The sequence below is a fragment of the Oncorhynchus tshawytscha genome, linkage group LG03 (assembly GCF_018296145.1).
Source record: "Oncorhynchus tshawytscha isolate Ot180627B linkage group LG03, Otsh_v2.0, whole genome shotgun sequence".
NCBI classification, from domain to species: Eukaryota; Metazoa; Chordata; class Actinopteri; order Salmoniformes; family Salmonidae; genus Oncorhynchus; species Oncorhynchus tshawytscha.
In genome coordinates, this window is record NC_056431.1 from 80704579 (window position 1) to 80723492 (window position 18914).

Below are 18914 nucleotides of genomic sequence, written 5' to 3' on the forward strand. Positions count from 1 at the left end.
CACAGGAGTGGTCCACTAGCCTACCTGAGGGAGTGTACATCCTAGGGCAGGAGTGGTCCACTAGCCTACCTGAGGGAGTGTACATCCTAGGGCAGGAGTGGTCCACTAGCCTACCTGAGGGAGTGTACATCCTAGGGCAGGAGTGGTCCACTAGCCTACCTGAGGGAGTGTACATCCTAGGGCAGGAGTGGTCCACTAGCCTACCTGAGGGAGTGTACATCCTAGGGCAGGAGTGGTCCACTAGCCTACCTGAGGGAGTGTACATCCTAGGGCAGGAGTGGTCCACTAGCCTACCTGAGGGAGTGTACATCCTAGGGCAGGAGTGGTCCACTAGCCTACCTGAGGGAGTGTACATCCTAGGGCAGGAGTGGTCCACTAGCCTACCTGAGGGAGTGTACATCCTAGGGCAGGAGTGGTCCACTAGCCTACCTGAGGGAGTGTACATCCTAGGGCAGGAGTGGTCCACTAGCCTACCTGAGGGAGTGTACATCCTAGGGCAGGAGTGGTCCACTAGCCTACCTGAGGGAGTGTACTTCTTGTTGTTCTCCAGAGAAGGGAAGCTGTACTGCCTCAGATCTTCCATGAACGGAAGCTGAACATACACCAGACACTAAGAACACAGAAGGTTCTAGAGTTAGCCCGATGGCGTCTGGTCCAAAACAGTGCACCAAAAAGGGAATAGGGTATGACGTATTTGACTAACTCACCTCATACTTCTCCTTAATACAGGGGAAGGCTGCTCCTACTTGTGGGTTTCCATTGCGGGCGTAAACATACCTCACCACCGCCACCATCTTGAGGTCATCCAGAGCACGGATCAGACCTGAGAGAGCTACACCTGCATGCTGAGCTCAGACAGACAGGCAGACAGACACAGGAAGACAGACAGACAAGCAGGCAGACAGACACACAGACACAGGCAGACAGACAGAGAAAATGAGTATGAAGACAAGTCCCTCTCTTGATTCAACAACATCCGGTCACTATTCTCACCTCATCATCTTTAGGGGCGAACACCTTGAGGACCTGAGTCCCCACGAACTGGTGTCTGTTGATCTGTAGCAGAACAATACAGGTTAGAGGGGCTGTTGATCTGTATCAGAACAATACAGGTTAGAGGGACAGTTGATCTGTAGCAGAACAATACAGGTTAGAGGGGCTGTTGATCTGTATCAGAACAATACAGGTTAGAGGGGCTGTTGATCTGTAGCAGAACAATACAGGTTAGAGGGGCTGTTGATCTGTAGCAGAACAATACAGGTTAGAGGGGCTGTTGATCTGTAGCAGAACAATACAGGTTAGAGGGTAAAGGTTAAACCTATTGAGATACAATGTCTTTTGTAAGAAGAGACCTGTTTAATTGCATTGAGAGCAATTCCCTCGCTCCACTTGATTAGACTATGTGTACATCCCAAATGGCACCCTATTCCCTATAGTGCACTGGTCCAAAGTAGTGCACTACATAGGGTATAGGGTGACGTTTGGGATGTAATCTATATGCTTTTTGTGAGTCGGTTTGACAGGAAACAGCAGCTGTATTACCATGCTCTGTTTGGTGAAGCCCAGCACAGCAAAACTCTTCCCATCTGTCTTGTACTTCATCTGGTCCTGGTCAACTTTGGAGAAGGGGACGATGTCACTGCCATAACGATACCCTTTAGAGAGGAGAGGAGGAACAGAGGAAGAGTGAAGTTCTCCCTTTAGAGAGGAGAGGAGGAACAGAGGAAGAGTGGAGTTCTCCCTTTAGAGAGGAGAGGAAGAGTGAAGAGTGGAGTTCTCCCTTTAGAGAGGAGAGGAAGAACAGAGGAAGAGTGGAGTTCTCCCTTTAGAGAGAAGAACAGAGGAAGAGTGAAGTTCTCCCTTTAGAGAGAGAGGAGGAACAGAGGAAGAGTGAAGTTCTCCCTTTAGAGAGAGAGGAAAGAGGAAGAGTGGAGTTCTCCCTTTAGAGAGAGAGGAAGAACAGAGGAAGAGGGAGTTCTCCCTTTAGAGAGGAGAGGAGGAACAGAGGAAGAGTGGAGTTCTCCCTTTAGAACAGAGGAAAGAGGAAGAGTGGAGTTCTCCCCTTAGAGAGGAGAGGAAGAACAGAGGAAGAGTGGAGTTCTCCCTTTAGAGAGGAGAGGAAGAGTGGAGTTCTCCCTTTAGAGAGGAGAGGAAGAGTGGAGTTCTCCCTTTAGAGAGGAGAGGAAGAGTGGAGTTCTCCCTTTAGAGAGGAGAGGAAGAGTGAAGAGTGGAGTTCTCCCTTTAGAGAGGAGAGGAAGAACAGAGGAAGAGTGAAGTTCTCCCTTTAGAGAGGAGAGGAAGAGTGAAGAGTGGAGTTCTCCCTTTAGAGAGGAGAGGAAGAACAGAGGAAGAGTGGAGTTCTCCCTTTAGAGAGGAGAGGAAGAGTGGAGTTCTCCCTTAGAGAGGAGAGGAAGAACAGAGGAAGAGTGAAGTTCTCCCTTTAGAGAGGAGAGGAAGAAGTGGAGTTCTCCCTTTAGAGAGGAGAGGAAGAACAGAGGAAGAGTGAAGTTCTCCCTTTTGAGAGGAGAGGAAGAGTGAGTTCTCCCTTTGAGAGGAGAGGAAGAACAGAGGAAGAGTGGAGTTCTCCCTTTAGAGAGGAGAGGAAGAACAGAGGAAGAGTGGAGTTCTCCCTTTAGAGAGGAGAGGAAAGAGGAAGAGTGAAGTTCTCCCTTTAGAGAGGAAGGAAGAGTGGAGTTCTCCCTTTAGAGAGAGAGGAAGAACAGAGGAAGAGTGGAGTTCTCCCTTTAGAGAACAGAGGAAGAGTGGAGTTCTCCCTTTAGAGAGGAGAGGAAGAACAGAGGAAGAGTGGAGTTCTCCCTTTAGAGAACAGAGGAAGAGTGGAGTTCTCCCTTTAGAGAGGAGAGGAAAGAGGAAGAGTGGAGTTCTCCCTTTAGAGAGGAGAGGAAGAACAGAGGAAGAGTGGAGTTCTCCCTTTAGAGAGGAGAGGAAAGAGGAAGAGTGAAGTTCTCCCTTTAGAGAGGAGAGGAAGAACAGAGGAAGAGTGGAGTTCTCCCTTTAGAGAGGAGAGGAAGAACAGAGGAAGAGTGGAGTTCTCCCCTTAGAGAGGAGAGGAAGAACAGAGGAAGAGTGGAGTTCTCCCTTTAGAGAGGAGAGGAAGAACAGAGGAAGAGTGGAGTTCTCCCTTTAGAGAGGAGAGGAAGAACAGAGGAAGAGTGGAGTTCTCCCTTTAGAGAGGAGAGGAAGAACAGAGGAAGAGTGGAGTTCTCCCTTTAGAGAGGAGAGGAAGAACAGAGGAAGAGTGGAGTTCTCCCTTTAGAGAGGAGAGGAAGAACAGAGGAAGAGTGGAGTTCTCCCTTTAGAGAGGAGAGGAAAGAGGAAGAGTGAAGTTCTCCCTTTAGAGAGGAGAGGAAGAGTGGAGTTCTCCCTTTAGAGAGGAGAGGAGGAACAGAGGAAGAGTGGAGTTCTCCCTTTAGAGAGGAGAGGAAGAACAGAGGAAGAGTGGAGTTCTCCCTTTAGAGAGGAGAGGAAGAACAGAGGAAGAGTGGAGTTCTCCCTTTAGAGAGGAGAGGAAGAGTGGAGTTCTCCCCTTAGAGAGGAGAGGAAGAACAGAGGAAGAGTGAAGTTCTCCCCTTAGAGAGGAGAGGAAGAACAGAGGAAGAGTGGAGTTCTCCCTTTAGAGAGGAGAGGAAGAACAGAGGAAGAGTGGAGTTCTCCCTTTAGAGAGGAGAGGAAGAGTGGAGTTCTCCCTTTAGAGAGGAGAGGAAGAACAGAGGAAGAGTGAAGTTCTCCCTTTAGAGAGGAGAGGAGGAACAGAGGAAGAGTGAAGTTCTCCCTTTAGAGAGGAGAGGAGGAACAGAGGAAGAGTGAAGTTCTCCCTTTAGAGAGGAGAGGAAGAACAGAGGAAGAGTGGAGTTCTCCCTTTAGAGAGGAGAGAACAGAGGAAGAGTGGAGTTCTCCCTTTAGAGAGGAGAGGAAGAACAGAGGAAGAGTGGAGTTCTCCCTTTAGAGAGGAGAGGAAGAGTGAAGTTCTCCCTTTAGAGAGGAGAGGAAGAGTGAAGTTCTCCCTTTAGAGAGGAGAGGAGGAACAGAGGAAGAGTGAAGTTCTCCCTTTAGAGAGGAGGAAGAACAGAGGAAGAGTGGAGTTCTCCCTTTAGAGAGGAGAGGAAGAGTGAAGTTCTCCCTTTAGAGAGGAGAGGAAGAGTGAAGTTCTCCCTTTAGAGAGGAGAGGAAGAACAGAGGAAGAGTGGAGTTCTCCCTTTAGAGAGGAGAGGAAGAACAGAGGAAGAGTGGAGTTCTCCCTTGAGAGGAGAGAGAAGAGTGGAGTTCTCCCCTTAGAGAGGAGAGGAAGAACAGAGGAAGAGTGAAGTTCTCCCTTTAGAGAGGAGAGGAAGAGTGGAGTTCTCCCTTTAGAGAGGAGAGGAAGAACAGAGGAAGAGTGAAGTTCTCCCTTTAGAGAGGAGGAGAGGACGAGTAGAGTTCTCCCTTTAGAGAGGAAAGAGGAAGAGTGAAGTTCTCCCTTTAGAGAGGAGGAGAGGACGAGTAGAGTTCTCCCTTTAGAGAGGAAAGAGGAAGAGTGAAGTTCTCCCTTTAGAGAGGAGGAGAGGACGAGTAGAGTTCTCCCTTTAGAGAGGAAAGAGGAAGAGTGAAGTTCTCCCTTTAGAGAGGAGGAGAGGAAGAGTAGAGTTCTCCCTTTAGAGAGGAAAGAGGAAGAGTGAAGTTCTCCCTTTAGAGAGGAGGAAGAACAGAGGAAGAGTGGAGTTCTCCCTTTAGAGAGGAGAGGAAGAGTGAAGTTCTCCCTTTAGAGAGGAGAGGAAGAGTGAAGTTCTCCCTTTAGAGAGGAGAGGAGGAACAGAGGAAGAGTGAAGTTCTCCCTTTAGAGAGGAGAGGAAGAGTGAAGTTCTCCCTTTAGAGAGGAGAGGAGAGGAGGAACAGAGGAAGAGTGAAGTTCTCCCTTTAGAGAGGAGAGGAAGATGCTCTCATCCAGTGTCCATCTCACCTTGGAACCGTCCATGAACTTGTTCTACCAGTCAAAGGTTTCTTGAACCTTGTAAAAACGACAACTGAATGGATGGCAGGAACCTAGCCATTTGAGACAACACTCGTATCACACACAGCTTTACTTCCTGATTTCTCTCACCTTGTATGGTGTCGTCCTTCTGTACCTCGGTCTCTTCGTCATCATTCAGACAGTAAACTACATCTCTTTTTATGTCGTCTTTCTGGTGTGTCTGAGCATCTACCACCGACCACGACTTCCTGGGTCTCTCCTCACATACCTGCAAGGGTCAGACAGTCACGACACTAATTCACATCTTTCAGTTCCTGCTTCAGGGACAGTCTGTCAGAGTAATAAGATCAGACCCTCCCCGTCGTCCCCTGGACGACACGTTCAGCCCCTCCCCGTCCCCTGGACGACACGTTCGGACCCTCCCTGGTCAACAGTAGTGCACTGAATAGGGTGCTATTCAAGAGACAGTGATACTCTACTTACTGCTTTGTAGCCAACAATCTTGATGGCCAGAGAGCTGCCGATGGTCAGAGTACAGGGCCAGGCCATGGGTCTCTTCTCAACACGTTTAAACACAGACAACTTCTCTATAGCATCACTGCAAGACAGAGAGAAGACTGTCAGAGCAGGACAACCTCAGTCTCTGTGTGGCATTAGAATATAGCCTCAAACTCAGAGCTTTGTCCCAAATGACTCCCTATAGCGCCCCTCTACCACCCTCTAGTCCCCCCCTACCACCCTATAGGCCCCCTCTACAACCCTCTAATCCCCCACCCTACCACCCTGTAGGCCCCCTCTACCACCGTATAGGCCCCCCTTGCAGACCCCAGTGACTTCCTACCTGAAGGTGTAGACTTCCTCCAGACCGTCCTCTTCATCCAGAGACATCATGACCTGCTTGGTCATCTCCAGCCCCTGCTGCTGCTCTCTGGACAGAGCTTTACCCCCGTGAGGGGGGTTGGAACCCCCTCCATCTACAGGGAAGGGTAGGCTGGAGGAACAGAGGTTAAGGGGTCAGTTTGGAGTCAAATCGCCAGAGACTGGCCAAAAGTACTGCATTATACAGGAAATATGATGCCATTTCAGATGAAGCGCATTTCAGATGAAGCGCAGATGAAGCATTGAGTGCATGTAGATGCACTCAATGCTTCCATGATATACGACAAGCCATTCGAGATCTCTACAGTAGAATAACACATAGACACACAAGAACTGCAGAGTGATGCCGGCTCTCTTCAGGTTGCCTATGATAATGTCCAGCTGGTCAGGACTGCTCGGTGTGTTCAGGTCTGTGAGCATGACGATGTTCAGACGCTCATATTTCTTCCCCCTGAAGAACAGTCAAACAGAACAGAGTTACATAGGAAACATGATCACCCATGAACCAAATCAGAACACAGTAGCTCCTCCAATGGGGTCCTTTTTGTCATCTACAATCATTCTGGTAACACTTTACTTGACACCCAGCGTCATAACCTGTCATAACAGCTGATACCACCCTATTGCCATGAGGTCATAACACACACGACCCATATATTTACACCTGTTGGGCCATAAAATAACGCAATATATGTCACGTCAGACCAAAGGATACATTTCCACCGGTCTAATGTCCATTTACTAAGTAGGATTATCTTCTATTTACCAATCCTACCGTGTCACAACACAAGTGATTGGCTCAAACGCATTGAGGAAAGAAATTCCACAAATTAGCTTTTAACAAGATACACCTGTTAATTGAAAAGCATTCCAGGTGACTACCTTATGAAGCTGGTTGAGAGAATGCCAAGAGTGTGCAAAGCTGTCATCAAGGCAAAGGGTGGCTACTTTGACGAACCTCAAATATAAAATATATTTTGATTTGTTTAACACTAACACTTCCATATGTGTTATTTCATAGTGTTGCTGTGTTCATTATTATTCTACAATGTAGAAAACAGTAGAAATAAAAGAAAAACCCGTGAATGAGTAGGTGTGTCCTAACTTTTGGCTGGTAGTGTATGTGTCATGACAGTGTTATGACCATATAAGTTACGACAAGTTATGTCAGCTGTTATGACATTGTGACATGGTTATGACGCTGGGTGTCAGGTAAAGTCTTACCATAATATATTGATTAGATGTTCTTATCCAGTCTTACCATAATATATTGATTAGATGTTCTTATCCAGTCTCACCATAATATATTGATTAGATGTTCTTATCCAGTCTTACCATAATATATTGATTAGATGTTCTTATCCAGTCTTACCATAATATATTGATTAGATGTTCTTATCCAGTCTTACCATAATATATTGATTAGATGTTCCTATCCAGTCTTACCATAAATCCAGTCTTACCACAATATATTGATTAGATGTTCTTATCCAGTCTTACCATAATATATTGATTAGATGTTCCTATCCAGTCTTACCATAATATATTGATTAGATGTTCTTATCCAGTCTTACCATAATATATTGATTAGATGTTCCTATCCAGTCTTACCATAATATATTGATTAGATGTTCTTATCCAAAGCCACTTACAGTGATGCATGTATAACTTTTGGGGGGGATAGTGGGAGCGGGAATTGAACCCACTCTCCCCGCATTGCAAGAGCCATGTTCGACCAACTGAGCTACAGAAGATTTGCTTGAGTAAGCCAATTTGGTATTCTATTATCAAAGTAGAGGGTTAGGGTTAGATATTTTGTTTCACTTTCACACAGAATGATCTAGCTATGTGAAACAGATTACTTACAGAGTTTCGTTCTGAAGCAGGTCCATGCATACAACTAGAGCATCCAGCCCTGAGCCAACAGTGGTTAAGGAAACAAGTCAGTCCGTTAACAGCAACACAGTTAATCAAGGCCAAATACAGACCTAACGGTTCACACACTGACCACGGCCTAACAGCAGAAACATTTATTTTGCAAGTTGCCTATTAAATGTCTAGCAAAAAAGAACTGAAATTATATATATATATATATATAAACACCATATCAACAGTGCTGTCTACTGAAGGAGTGAGCTGTGGTCAGTCAAAGGAAGGATACAGTCAGCCTGTTGACTCCCAGGGTGCACATCATTCTGGATCTCTTCCAGCAGCTCAAAGTTTGGGATCATGAGTTGGCGGTGTACTGAGATGTTCTGGTACTGGTCGTCTTTAGCTAGGTTGTTCTTAGTGATGTCTGACCCAAACAGCACCAGACCCAGCTCATCTTTGTTCTCAGCAAACACCTACAGGAAAGACAGTCCCAAATGACAGCACATTCCTTACATATCGCACTACCTCTGACCAGGGCCCAGGGTTCTCTAAGTGGGGCCTGCCGAGGTACGGCAGAGGGTTCTCTAAGTGGGGCCTGCCGAGGTACGGCAGAGGGTTCTCAAAGTGGGGCCTGCCGAGGTACGGCAGAGGGTTCTCAAAGTGGGGCCTGCCGAGGTACGGCAGAGGGTTCTCTAAGTGGGGCCTGCCGAGGTACGGCAGAGGGTTCTCTAAGTGGGGCCTGCCGAGGCACGGCAGAGGGTTCTCTAAGTGGGGCCTGCCGAGGCACGGCAGAGGGTTCTCTAAGTGGGGCCTGCCGAGGCACGGCAGAGGGTTCTCTAAGTGGGGCCTGCCGAGGCACGGCAGAGGGTTCTCTAAGTGGGGCCTGCCGAAGTACGGCAGAGGGTTCTCTAAGTGGGGCCTGCCAGGGTACGGCAGAGGGTCCAGTGCTTCTTTTTTGGCCAAGGGATCCATGGAATAACTTTAGGGTGTAATATAGTATTATTAATCTACAATGTATGTTCTTAACCCTGGGGAACAATTTTTTATTTTTGTAATTCTTTGCCTCATGGCAAAGTGTAGATTTGAAGGATATTAGCCTGGAAACTGCAACATTTTCTCTCCAATGCCAAGATCCTTTTAAAATGTTCCTTCCCAGGGCTCGAATACTTGGTGTGTCCGGCCATGCACTACCAAAGTCATAGTAAACGTACTTGTATTTTATCTCACTCAAGTTATGTTCTAATTGAGAGGGTCCCTGATGTATTTTCTATCACAAAAGGGGTCCCACCCCAAAACATTTGAAAAGCCCTATTCTAATGGCTAGAAAGGAGAGTGTCACGATCCAGGACCTCTGGCTGTGTTCCAAAATGTGCACTTGTCCTGTTCTGTCAAGGGTGGTGATCTTCCACGAACACCTAACAGAGATACGGTCTAGTATAGGAGAACACAGAGCGCTTATAATCAGCTAAATTTTAAACTTACGTCGACGTGACCACTAATCTAAACAGGAAACTGCATCATTACGCAGCCCGAGTCAACAAAGCTAGCATTTATGCTAGCTAGCTACGTCTGTTTACATTGTAGCCAATGAGCAGTGTGAGCAACTAGTGCTAGCAATTCAGTGAACAAAGGTATTTTACAGATGATCCCCGAATTCCATAAATTACAGAAAATACACACATCAAAATATAAATCCAAAATGCAAGTAGAAAGTAAAAAACACAAGACATTTATCAGTAATAAGGTCCTCCATCAGCTTCCTTAATTACCCTAGAGACACCAGAACAAACACATTTAAAAACATTTTTGAAGATCAGTCCACAAATAAGGTGAAAGAAAACTCAAAGCTGATTTACCTAACTCAGTAGAGACCAAAGGAATTCATAGAGTTATCCATCTCTGAGACCAGGGGTGGTAACTCGTACGTATATAGTTAGTAAAGATGTTAGGTACAGTGGGACGTTTTGTAGAAGGGCTTTATAAATGAAAACATAGCTATGCACCAACCTACGTGACATCAAAGAGAAACAACCAACTTCCTGGTAGAGAATGTAGTGATGACAGAGAGCCAACCCACTTCCTGGTAGAGAATGCAGTGATGACAGAGAGCCAACCAACTTCCTGGTAGAGAATGCAGTGATGACAGAGAGCCAACCAACTTCCTGGTAGAGAATGCAGTGATGACAGAGAGCCAACCAACTTCCTGGTAGAGAATGCAGTGATGACAGAGAGCCAACCAACTTCCTGGTAGAGAATGCAGTGATGACAGAGAGCCAACCAACTTCCTGGTAGAGAATGCAGTGATGACAGAGAGCCAACCAACTTCCTGGTAGAGAATGCAGTGATGACAGAGAGCCAACCAACTTCCTGGTAGAGAATGCAGTGATGACAGAGAGCCAACCAACTTCCTGGTAGAGAATGCAGTGATGACAGAGAGCCAACCAACTTCCTGGTAGAGAATGCAGTGATGACAGAGAGCCAACCAACTTCCTGGTAGAGAATGCAGTGATGACAGAGAGCCAACCAACTTCCTGGTAGAGAATGCAGTGACGACAGAGAGCCAACCAACTTCCTGGTAGAGAATGCAGTGATGACAGAGAGCCAACCAACTTCCTGGTAGAGAATGCAGTGATGACAGAGAGCCAACCAACTTCCTGGTAGAGAATGCAGTGATGACAGAGAGCCAACCAACTTCCTGGTAGAGAATGCAGTGATGACAGTGAGCCAACCAACTTCCTGGTAGAGAATTTTTTCTTTTTTTTTCTTCTTTTATTTCACCTTTATTTAACCAGGTAGGCTAGTTGAGAACAAGTTCTCATTTGCAACTGCGACCTGGCCAAGATAAAGCATAGCAGTGTGAGCAGACAACACAGAGTTACACATGGAATAAACAATTAACAAGTCAATAACACAGTAGAAAACAAAGGGGGGAGTCTATATACAATGTGTGCAAAAGGCATGAGGAGGTAGGCGAATAATTACAATTTTGCAGATTAACACTGGAGTGATAAATGATCAGATGGTCATGTACAGGTAGAGATATTGGTGTGCAAAAGAGCAGAAAAGTAAATAAATAAAAACAGTATGGGGATGAGGTAGGTGAAAATGGGTGGGCTATTTACCAATAGACTATGTACAGCTGCAGCAATCGGTTAGCTGCTCAGATAGCTGATGTTTGATGTTGGTGAGGGAGATAAAAGTCTCCAACTTCAGCGATTTTTGCAATTCGTTCCAGTCACAGGCAGCAGAGTACTGGAACGAAAGGCGGCCAAATGAGGTGTTGGCTTTAGGGATGATCAGTGAGATACACCTGCTGGAGCGCGTGCTACGGATGGGTGTTGCCATCGTGACCAGTGAACTGAGATAAGGCGGAGCTTTACCTAGCATGGACTTGTAGATGACCTGGAGCCAGTGGGTCTGGCGACGAATATGTAACGAGGGCCAGCCGACTAGAGCATACAAGTCGCAGTGGTGGGTGGTATAAGGTGCTTTAGTGACAAAACAGATGGCACTGTGATAGACTGCATCCAGTTTGCTGAGTAGAGTGTTGGAAGCCATTTTGTAGATGACATCGTCGAAGTCGAGGATCGGTAGGATAGTCAGTTTTACTAGGTAAGCTTGGCGGCGTGAGTGAAGGAGGCTTTGTTGCGGAATAGAAAGCCGACTCTTGATTTGATTTTCGATTGGAGATGTTTGATATGAGTCTGGAAGGAGAGTTTGCAGTCTAGCCAGACACCTAGGTACTTATAGATGTCCACATATTCAAGGTCGGAACCATCCAGGGTGGTGATGCTAGTCGGGCATGCGGGTGCAGGCAGCGATCGGTTGAAAAGCATGCATTTGGTTTTACTAGCGTTTAAGAGCAGTTGGAGGCCACGGAAGGAGTGTTGTATGGCATTGAAGCTTGTTTGGAGGTTAGATAGCACAGTGTCCAATGACGGGCTGAAAGTATATAGAATGGTGTCGTCTGCGTAGAGGTGGATCAGGGAATCGCCCGCAGCAAGAGCAACATCATTGATATATACAGAGAAAAGAGTCGGCCCGAGAATTGAACCCTGTGGCACCCCCATAGAGACTGCCAGAGGACCGGACAGCATGCCCTCCGATTTGACACACTGAACTCTGTCTGCAAAGTAATTGGTGAACCAGGCAAGGCAGTCATCCGAAAACCGAGCTACTGAGTCTGCCGATAAGAATATGGTGATTGACAGAGTCGAAAGCCTTGGCAAGGTCAATGAAGACGGCTGCACAGTACTGTCTTTAGTCGATGGCGGTTATGATATCGTTTAGTACCTTGAGCGTGGCTGAGGTGCACCCGTGACCGGCTCGGAAACCAGATTGCACAGCGGAGAAGGTACGGTGGGATTTGAGATGGTCAGTGACCCGTTTGTTGACTTGGCTTTCGAAGACCTTAGATAGGCAGGGCAGGATGGATATAGGTCTGTAACAGTTTGGGTCCAGGGTGTCTCCCCCTTTGAAGAGGGGGATGACTGTGGCAGCTTTCCAATCCTTGGGGATCTCAGACGATATGAAAGAGAGGTTGAACAGGCTGGTAATAGGGGTTGATGAATGCAGTGATGACAGAGAGCCAACCAACTTCCTGGTAGAGAATGCAGTGATGAGTACTAAAATTGTCACCTGTAATAAAGCTCAGTGCGCTATGGTAAACTACATCTAACAGCTTTAATAAAGTGGCAGCTGTGTTCATATAGATGATGTCACAGTCTACATACGGTCCCACAGTTGACAGTTAATGTCGGAGCAAAAACTAAGGCATGAGGTTGAAGGAATTATTGGAGACAGGATTTAGACAGGATTCCGAGACAGGATTTTGTTGAGGCACAGATCTGGGGAAGGGTACCAATAAATGTCTGCAGTATTGAAGGTCCCCAAGAACACAGTGGCCTCCATCATTCTTAAATGGAACTAGTTTGGAACCACCAAGAGTCTTCCTAGAGCTGGCCGTCCGGCCAAACTGAGCAATCAGGGGAGAAGGGCCTTGGTCAGAGAGCTGACCAAGAACCCAATGGTCACTCTGACAGAGCTCCAGTTCCTCTGCGAAAATGGGAGAACCTTCCAGAAGGACAACCATCTATGCAGCACTCCACCAATCAGGGCTTTATGGTAGAGTGGCCAGAAAGAAGCCACTTCTCAGTAAAAGGAACATGACAGCCCGCTTGGAGTTTGCAAAACGGCACCTAAAGGACTGTCAGACCATGAGAAACAAAATTCTCTGGGCTGATGAAACCAAGATTTAACTCTTTGACCTGAATGCCAAGCATCACATCTGGAGGAAACCTGGCACCATCCCTACGGTGAATCATGGTGGTGGTAGCATCATGCTGTGGGGATGTTTTTCAGTGGCAGGGACTGGGAGACTAGTCGGGATCGAGGGAAAGATGAACGGAGCAAAGTACAGAGAGATCCTTGATGAAAACCTACTCCAGAGCGCTCAGGATCTCAGAATGGGGCGAAGGTTCACCTTCCAACAGGACAATGACCCTAAGCACAAAGCCAAGACAACGCAGGAGTGACTTCGTGACAAGTCTCAATGTCCTTGAGTGGCCCAGCCAGAGCCTGGACTTGAACCCGACCAAACATCTCTGGAGCGACCTGATAGTAGCTGAGCAGCGACGCTCCCCATCCAACCTGACAGAGCTTGAGAGGATCTACAGATAAGAATGGGAGAAACTCCCCAAAAACTGGTGTGCCAAGCTTGTAGCGTCATACCCAAGAAGACTGGAGGCTGTAATCACTGCCAAAGGTGCTTCAACAAAGTACTGAGTAAAGGGTCTGAATACTTATGTATTTATCCGTTATTTTACCTGGTAAGTTGACTGAGAACACGTTCTTATTTACAGCAACGACCTGGGGAATAGTTACAGGGGAGAGGAGGGGGATGAATGAGCAAATTGTAAACTGGGGATTATTAGGTGACCGTGATGGTAAGTGCGATGTTTTTTAATTTTTTTATATATAAGCAACATTTTCTAAAAAACTGTTTTTGCTTTGTCATTATGGGGTACTGTGTGTAGATTGAATTAATACATTTTGGAATAAGGCTGTAACCTAACAAAATGTGGAAAAAGTCTGGGGGTCTGAATACTTTCCGAAGGTACTGTACATTGAGCACGGTTACATGCACACAATAATGCAATTATTGTGGATAGTTATGTTAATGTAATAGTTTGTTTACATGCTTTGCAAGAATAATGATTTCCCTAATAATCCTGTTTACATTGACACATCTTAAATCAGGCTCCCTGATTGGACTTACAGAAAATCACCAATAAAAACAAACGTTCTACCACAGTGTTATTTTTATGAAGACTATTTGATTCGGAGATCGGACACAAAGTTAGTGAAAACTATTTATAAATATGCACCCCCCCCGAACTCACTTCACTCACGCATAAGAGGGAGGCTACCCAGTGCTAGAAAATGTGCAGATCAAATACACCGCTGGAACCCTGATTAAGATGTTCACGTCCTAATAATTTAAAAGACTGCGCAGAAAACCAGGCGTTTAAATCGGCATACGCTTACCTCGATTTTGAACATACGACAATTAAGATGGTGTACGGTCAGAGTACGGTGTTTATAATACCGCAATACTCTGCCTTCTGACAATCAGTTTAAATATTGAATTATTAGTGTATATATATATTCATTGAGTTCTAACCAGAATGACAAGTAACAGAATGGATTCTCAGTACTTGTTTGTGAATTAAATTGACAACCAGAAACATTTTACGTGGTGTCCTCTCACAAACTCCTTAGTCTGCTGCTACATTGTTGTGGACATATGGTAAGGTTTTACCCCCTTCTTCGCCCCAATTTCATGATATCCAATTATTATCCAATTTACCCCTTTCTTCGCCCCAATTACGAACTTGTCTTATCTGTTACGGTTCTCTTGTGGTGAAGGAGAGTCGGACCAAAATGCAGCGTGTAGATTGCGATCCATGTTTATTCAACAAACGTAACACGAATCTAAATACAAACACTATAAAACAAATAACGTAACGAAAACCGAAACAGCCTATACTTGCGTAAACTAACACAGAGACAGGACCAAAAACACTAAGGACAATCACCCACGACAAACTCAAAGAATATGGCTGCCTAAATATGGTTCCCAATCAGAGACAACGATAAACACCTGCCTCTGATTGAGAACCACTCCAGACAGCCATAGACCTTGCTAGATAACCCCACTAGCTACAATTCCAATACACACACACCAAAACCCCAAGACAAAACACACCACAATACAAAAACCCCATGCCACACACACCCTGGCCTGACCCAATACATGAAGAAAAACACAAAATACTTAGACCAGGGCGTGACATTATCGCTGCAACTCCCCAACGGGCTCGAGTCATGTGTCCTCCGAAACATGACCGGCCAAACCGTGCTCCTTAACACCCGCCCGCTTAACCAATGAGTCGGAGTTCAACTCACAACCGAAGTCAGCCTGCAGGAGCCCGGCCCACCACAAGGAAACACTCCCCTAACGTGGACGACACTGGGCCAATTGTACGCCACCGTATAGGTCTCCCGGTCACGGCCGGTTGTGACACAGCCTGGGATTGAACTCGGGTCTGTAGTGACGCCTCAAGCACTGCAGTGCCTTAGACTGCTGCGCCACTCGGGAGGGACAGGTAAGCTTTTATGCATTGTGCTGAAGATAACAAAATCTGAAATAGTGAAATAAGCTATTTTACTTAGTGTTTAAGAAGGATAAATAGCCAGAACAGTGGTGTTTCACTGTGGAGCTTTAACTGCATTAGGACTGCTGGTGTTTACTTTCCAATGGGAAGGTTTGCATTGTGATACATTTATACAACTATAACACTGATGCATATTATTAAATGACACTGATGTTCACGATATCTTGGTTTTACATTCACCTTATCCATTAATATGGTAACTAATGTTGATAAGCGATGTGATGCAATACAACTAGATTAGAAGGCCTAGACTACTTCATCCTAATGTAAGCTGAATGTATTGGATTACACTGGCATATTATAAAGGGGAACATATTCAATGTAATTATATGCATGCATATCAAACAGGAATATATATTAAATGAATACACCATTGTAATATTATGACTGTCTCTCTCCCTGCAGGGGATTAGACAGATGAACTGCAGCCCCCAGATGCCCCAGCCTCCATGGGGAGACATCAACACTTGCCGTTTTTAATAATATTAACCCATTTATCGGTTTCCTGTATCTGTGCATGAATCCTTAAAACACAGTCCATGAGAACGGTCCATTTTTTAAATTTAAGAACGCAGTCCATTGTAGTTTCCTTAGTCGTATGTACAGGAAGGATACACATGGTCCAATGAAATGCTTACTTGCAGGTTCCTTCTCGACAATGCAACAATAAATAAAAGACCATACGAAACATAAAGTAAATGGCTCAGTAGAATCAACCTTTTAGCATCCCCAGGTAAGGGACATCAAGGAGATGAACATTGAACAGATTGTTCGGTATTTGAGGGCAAATGAAGTCATGACAGCCACAGGTTTTTGTTTTATCCCTTCACTAACCCCTCATTCAACTACACAGGGTCTCAATTATAGATGATGAATAGCTGAACATGGTGTTTGTGCTGGGCAGGAATAAAAATGTGCACACAGTGTAGTACCTTGGGGAAGACACCATTTGCCTCATTAAATAAAATCATTTTAAAAATTTGCTTCACATGTTACAATGAGCAGACAATTCTAGTGATGATGCACACTGCTGAATAAACTCCTGGGATAGGGTGTTTTTCCTGGTGGATGGGAGGTTCCCAAGTTCTATACATCTGTCCTGGTGACCAGGAACCAGGAAGAGCTTGCCTGCTAGCTAGCCATCATCGCATCTGACGAGCTAACTTACCTCAGCTAACGGCTGATAAAAAGCAGTGACTACACATTTCAATTCAAAATGTATATGAAAATAAATTAACATCATTTGATGAATAAATAACTGTAATACTTAGTTTGCCATCAATTCATTAGTTTGGGGAACTTTCACGGTGTTGCAAGGTGTTATGTGAAAGCCTCCCCGGCAAAGCAAAGAGAATGAAAAAGTAAGCTCCCCATGCTTGATTTGTTTTCCAGACCTCCAAAGTACGCTTATAGACACTTCTCCAGTACAGGACTAACTGACGTCATGCATAAACGTGCGCGACTTTTGGCTGCAGTAAGAAAGCCATCACCATCTACGCCCATTCAACATAGCCTATATTTATGTTTCAGTTAATTCAAAATAAAACTTTGGGCTCTCATACACGCTCTAGACAGAACACAAGTAAGTATTTTGGAACAAAGCCACAGTTTCTTTATAAAAAATAATCACAATAATGTTTACTTGATTGCTTGCTTCCTCCCTTGTCTCCTTCTCAAAGCACATTGGAGTAAAAGATCCGAGTTTCCTCTCCTCTAATTGGTTTCGAGAAGGATGCAAGGCGAGAGGACATGAGGAATCTAGGAAATACAATTGGAGATTCACCCACAGAATCAGAGGGAGTACCTGGCGCTGAACAAACTTCTGGATGACTTTCTTGGCCTGTTGGAAGGGCGGTTCCTGTCCCGGGGCAGAGTTGGACATGGAGAAACCCACATCCAGACACAGAACCAATGCTGTCTAGTTTAGCAACACAGAGAGGAAATACTTTTAATTATTCAAATACAATACACATACTGGTGTTGTGTTCTGACTCATAGTTAGTAATGCATGTAGCCTGCAGCAGTTAGACCCCTCCTTTGAGCAACATACTGTCTTTGTTTGGGAGAACACAAGGGCAAAACCACTTATCTCCAGAAGGGGCGGGTTTACAGACACTAACACATTTCCTGGGCTGTATTCATTACACCGATTCTGTTGGAAAACTTGTCTTAAACAGAAGCAACGGAATAAGGAAGGACCTACTTAAATTCTCTCAAGTTTTAATGTCACATGCACAAGTACAGTGAAACGCCTTCCTTTAAAGCTCTAAACCCTCCTACGGTGTATTTACGCCAATTCTATTGCGAAACGGTTTACTTCAAACTGAGTTTTTAATTGACAAATTCAGGTAGCTAAGAACTTCCCCGTATCGTTTCAGTTTGGTTGTTAAACGACAAAAGGTTTCCATCGCAAGACGTAATGAATACACCCCTGGATTGACGTGAAGACATAGTGAGAGATGTAGCCATAGCGTAAATCACCAATATCATCACAAACAACTTTAACGTTAGTGATTCTAGCTAACTTATCGAGGACTAAACTCCACGGTGAAGGACTTCCTTCATTGAGGAGTTTAGTCCACTAGTTAACAAACTAATGGAACAATTCACTACTAAAATGTAAGGACTAGCATGTAGATATTATTAATTATTTAATAATTATCTACAGTTCTTGAACATAAATAAATAATAGCTTGCAAGATATGAGTCAGTAAATCTCGAAGGACTTGCCTTCGCTGAACGCGCCATCTTGATTTCCTTTCCCTCGCTTTTTAATGAGTCCGGAGGGGAAGCAAACGTAAGGTAGGAATGGTTCCTACACAAAAATGTACTTTTCCGCTTAAATGTTCATGTACCGAATAAAAATCTAAAATTCAATGGGTTTCCATCGCAGTTTTGTCACAAAACTACTCTGGTTTTGGCTCATGAGCTCTATGCAACATTTTGCCAATTCAGTGCGGGTAGGCGCTGTGAGTAGGTTAGTATACACATGATGAGATTATTATGGGTAAAAGCGAGAATATTTTGATGTGTCAAACTGCAGTTAAGCATCGACCATCATGTCACCAGAATAAGACCCTCATCATTGTACTTTCACCACCATGTGAAGTTCATTGTGAGTAATTTAATCTGTAGCCTAATAAACTGCAAGATTTCCCAAATCCTAGTGAGAGGACCACACACCATATCATCCACTGACTCTAAATTTCCTTCAATATGATGGTTATTATATCAATATTTACACATTAAGGCATTTCCATCGCAATTCCTTGCATAATTTATTTTACAGACACAAATAGATCCCAAAATAACATTATCTGTCAGCGTTTATAAAATTGTATTTTCCATCACAGCGGTCATTCTTTTTTTAAATTCTTTTTTTATTTAACCTTTATTTAACTAGGAAAGTCAGTTAAAAAAATACTTATTTACAATGACAGTCTACCAAAAGGCAAAAG

General features: G+C 44.8%; 1 protein-coding gene across 1 annotated transcript in view; it reads right to left on the reverse strand.

Annotated features, from left to right (window-relative positions):
- xrcc5 (X-ray repair complementing defective repair in Chinese hamster cells 5) overlaps window positions 1–18258 on the reverse strand; it is a 31383-nt gene extending 13125 nt beyond the window's left edge. The window contains exons 1-12 of the mRNA XM_042320072.1: window positions 18187–18258; window positions 17261–17374; window positions 8010–8193; window positions 7715–7763; window positions 6177–6299; window positions 5811–5960; window positions 5453–5567; window positions 5099–5237; window positions 1543–1655; window positions 994–1056; window positions 708–845; window positions 520–610 (exon numbers count right to left, since the gene is read on the reverse strand). Of these exons, the coding sequence (XP_042176006.1) occupies window positions 520–610; window positions 708–845; window positions 994–1056; window positions 1543–1655; window positions 5099–5237; window positions 5453–5567; window positions 5811–5960; window positions 6177–6299; window positions 7715–7763; window positions 8010–8193; window positions 17261–17374; window positions 18187–18204 (1297 nt within the window). The 5' untranslated portion in view covers window positions 18205–18258. The remainder of the gene's footprint in view (window positions 1–519; window positions 611–707; window positions 846–993; window positions 1057–1542; window positions 1656–5098; window positions 5238–5452; window positions 5568–5810; window positions 5961–6176; window positions 6300–7714; window positions 7764–8009; window positions 8194–17260; window positions 17375–18186) is intronic.
- Between the last annotated feature and the right edge of the window lie 656 nt (window positions 18259–18914).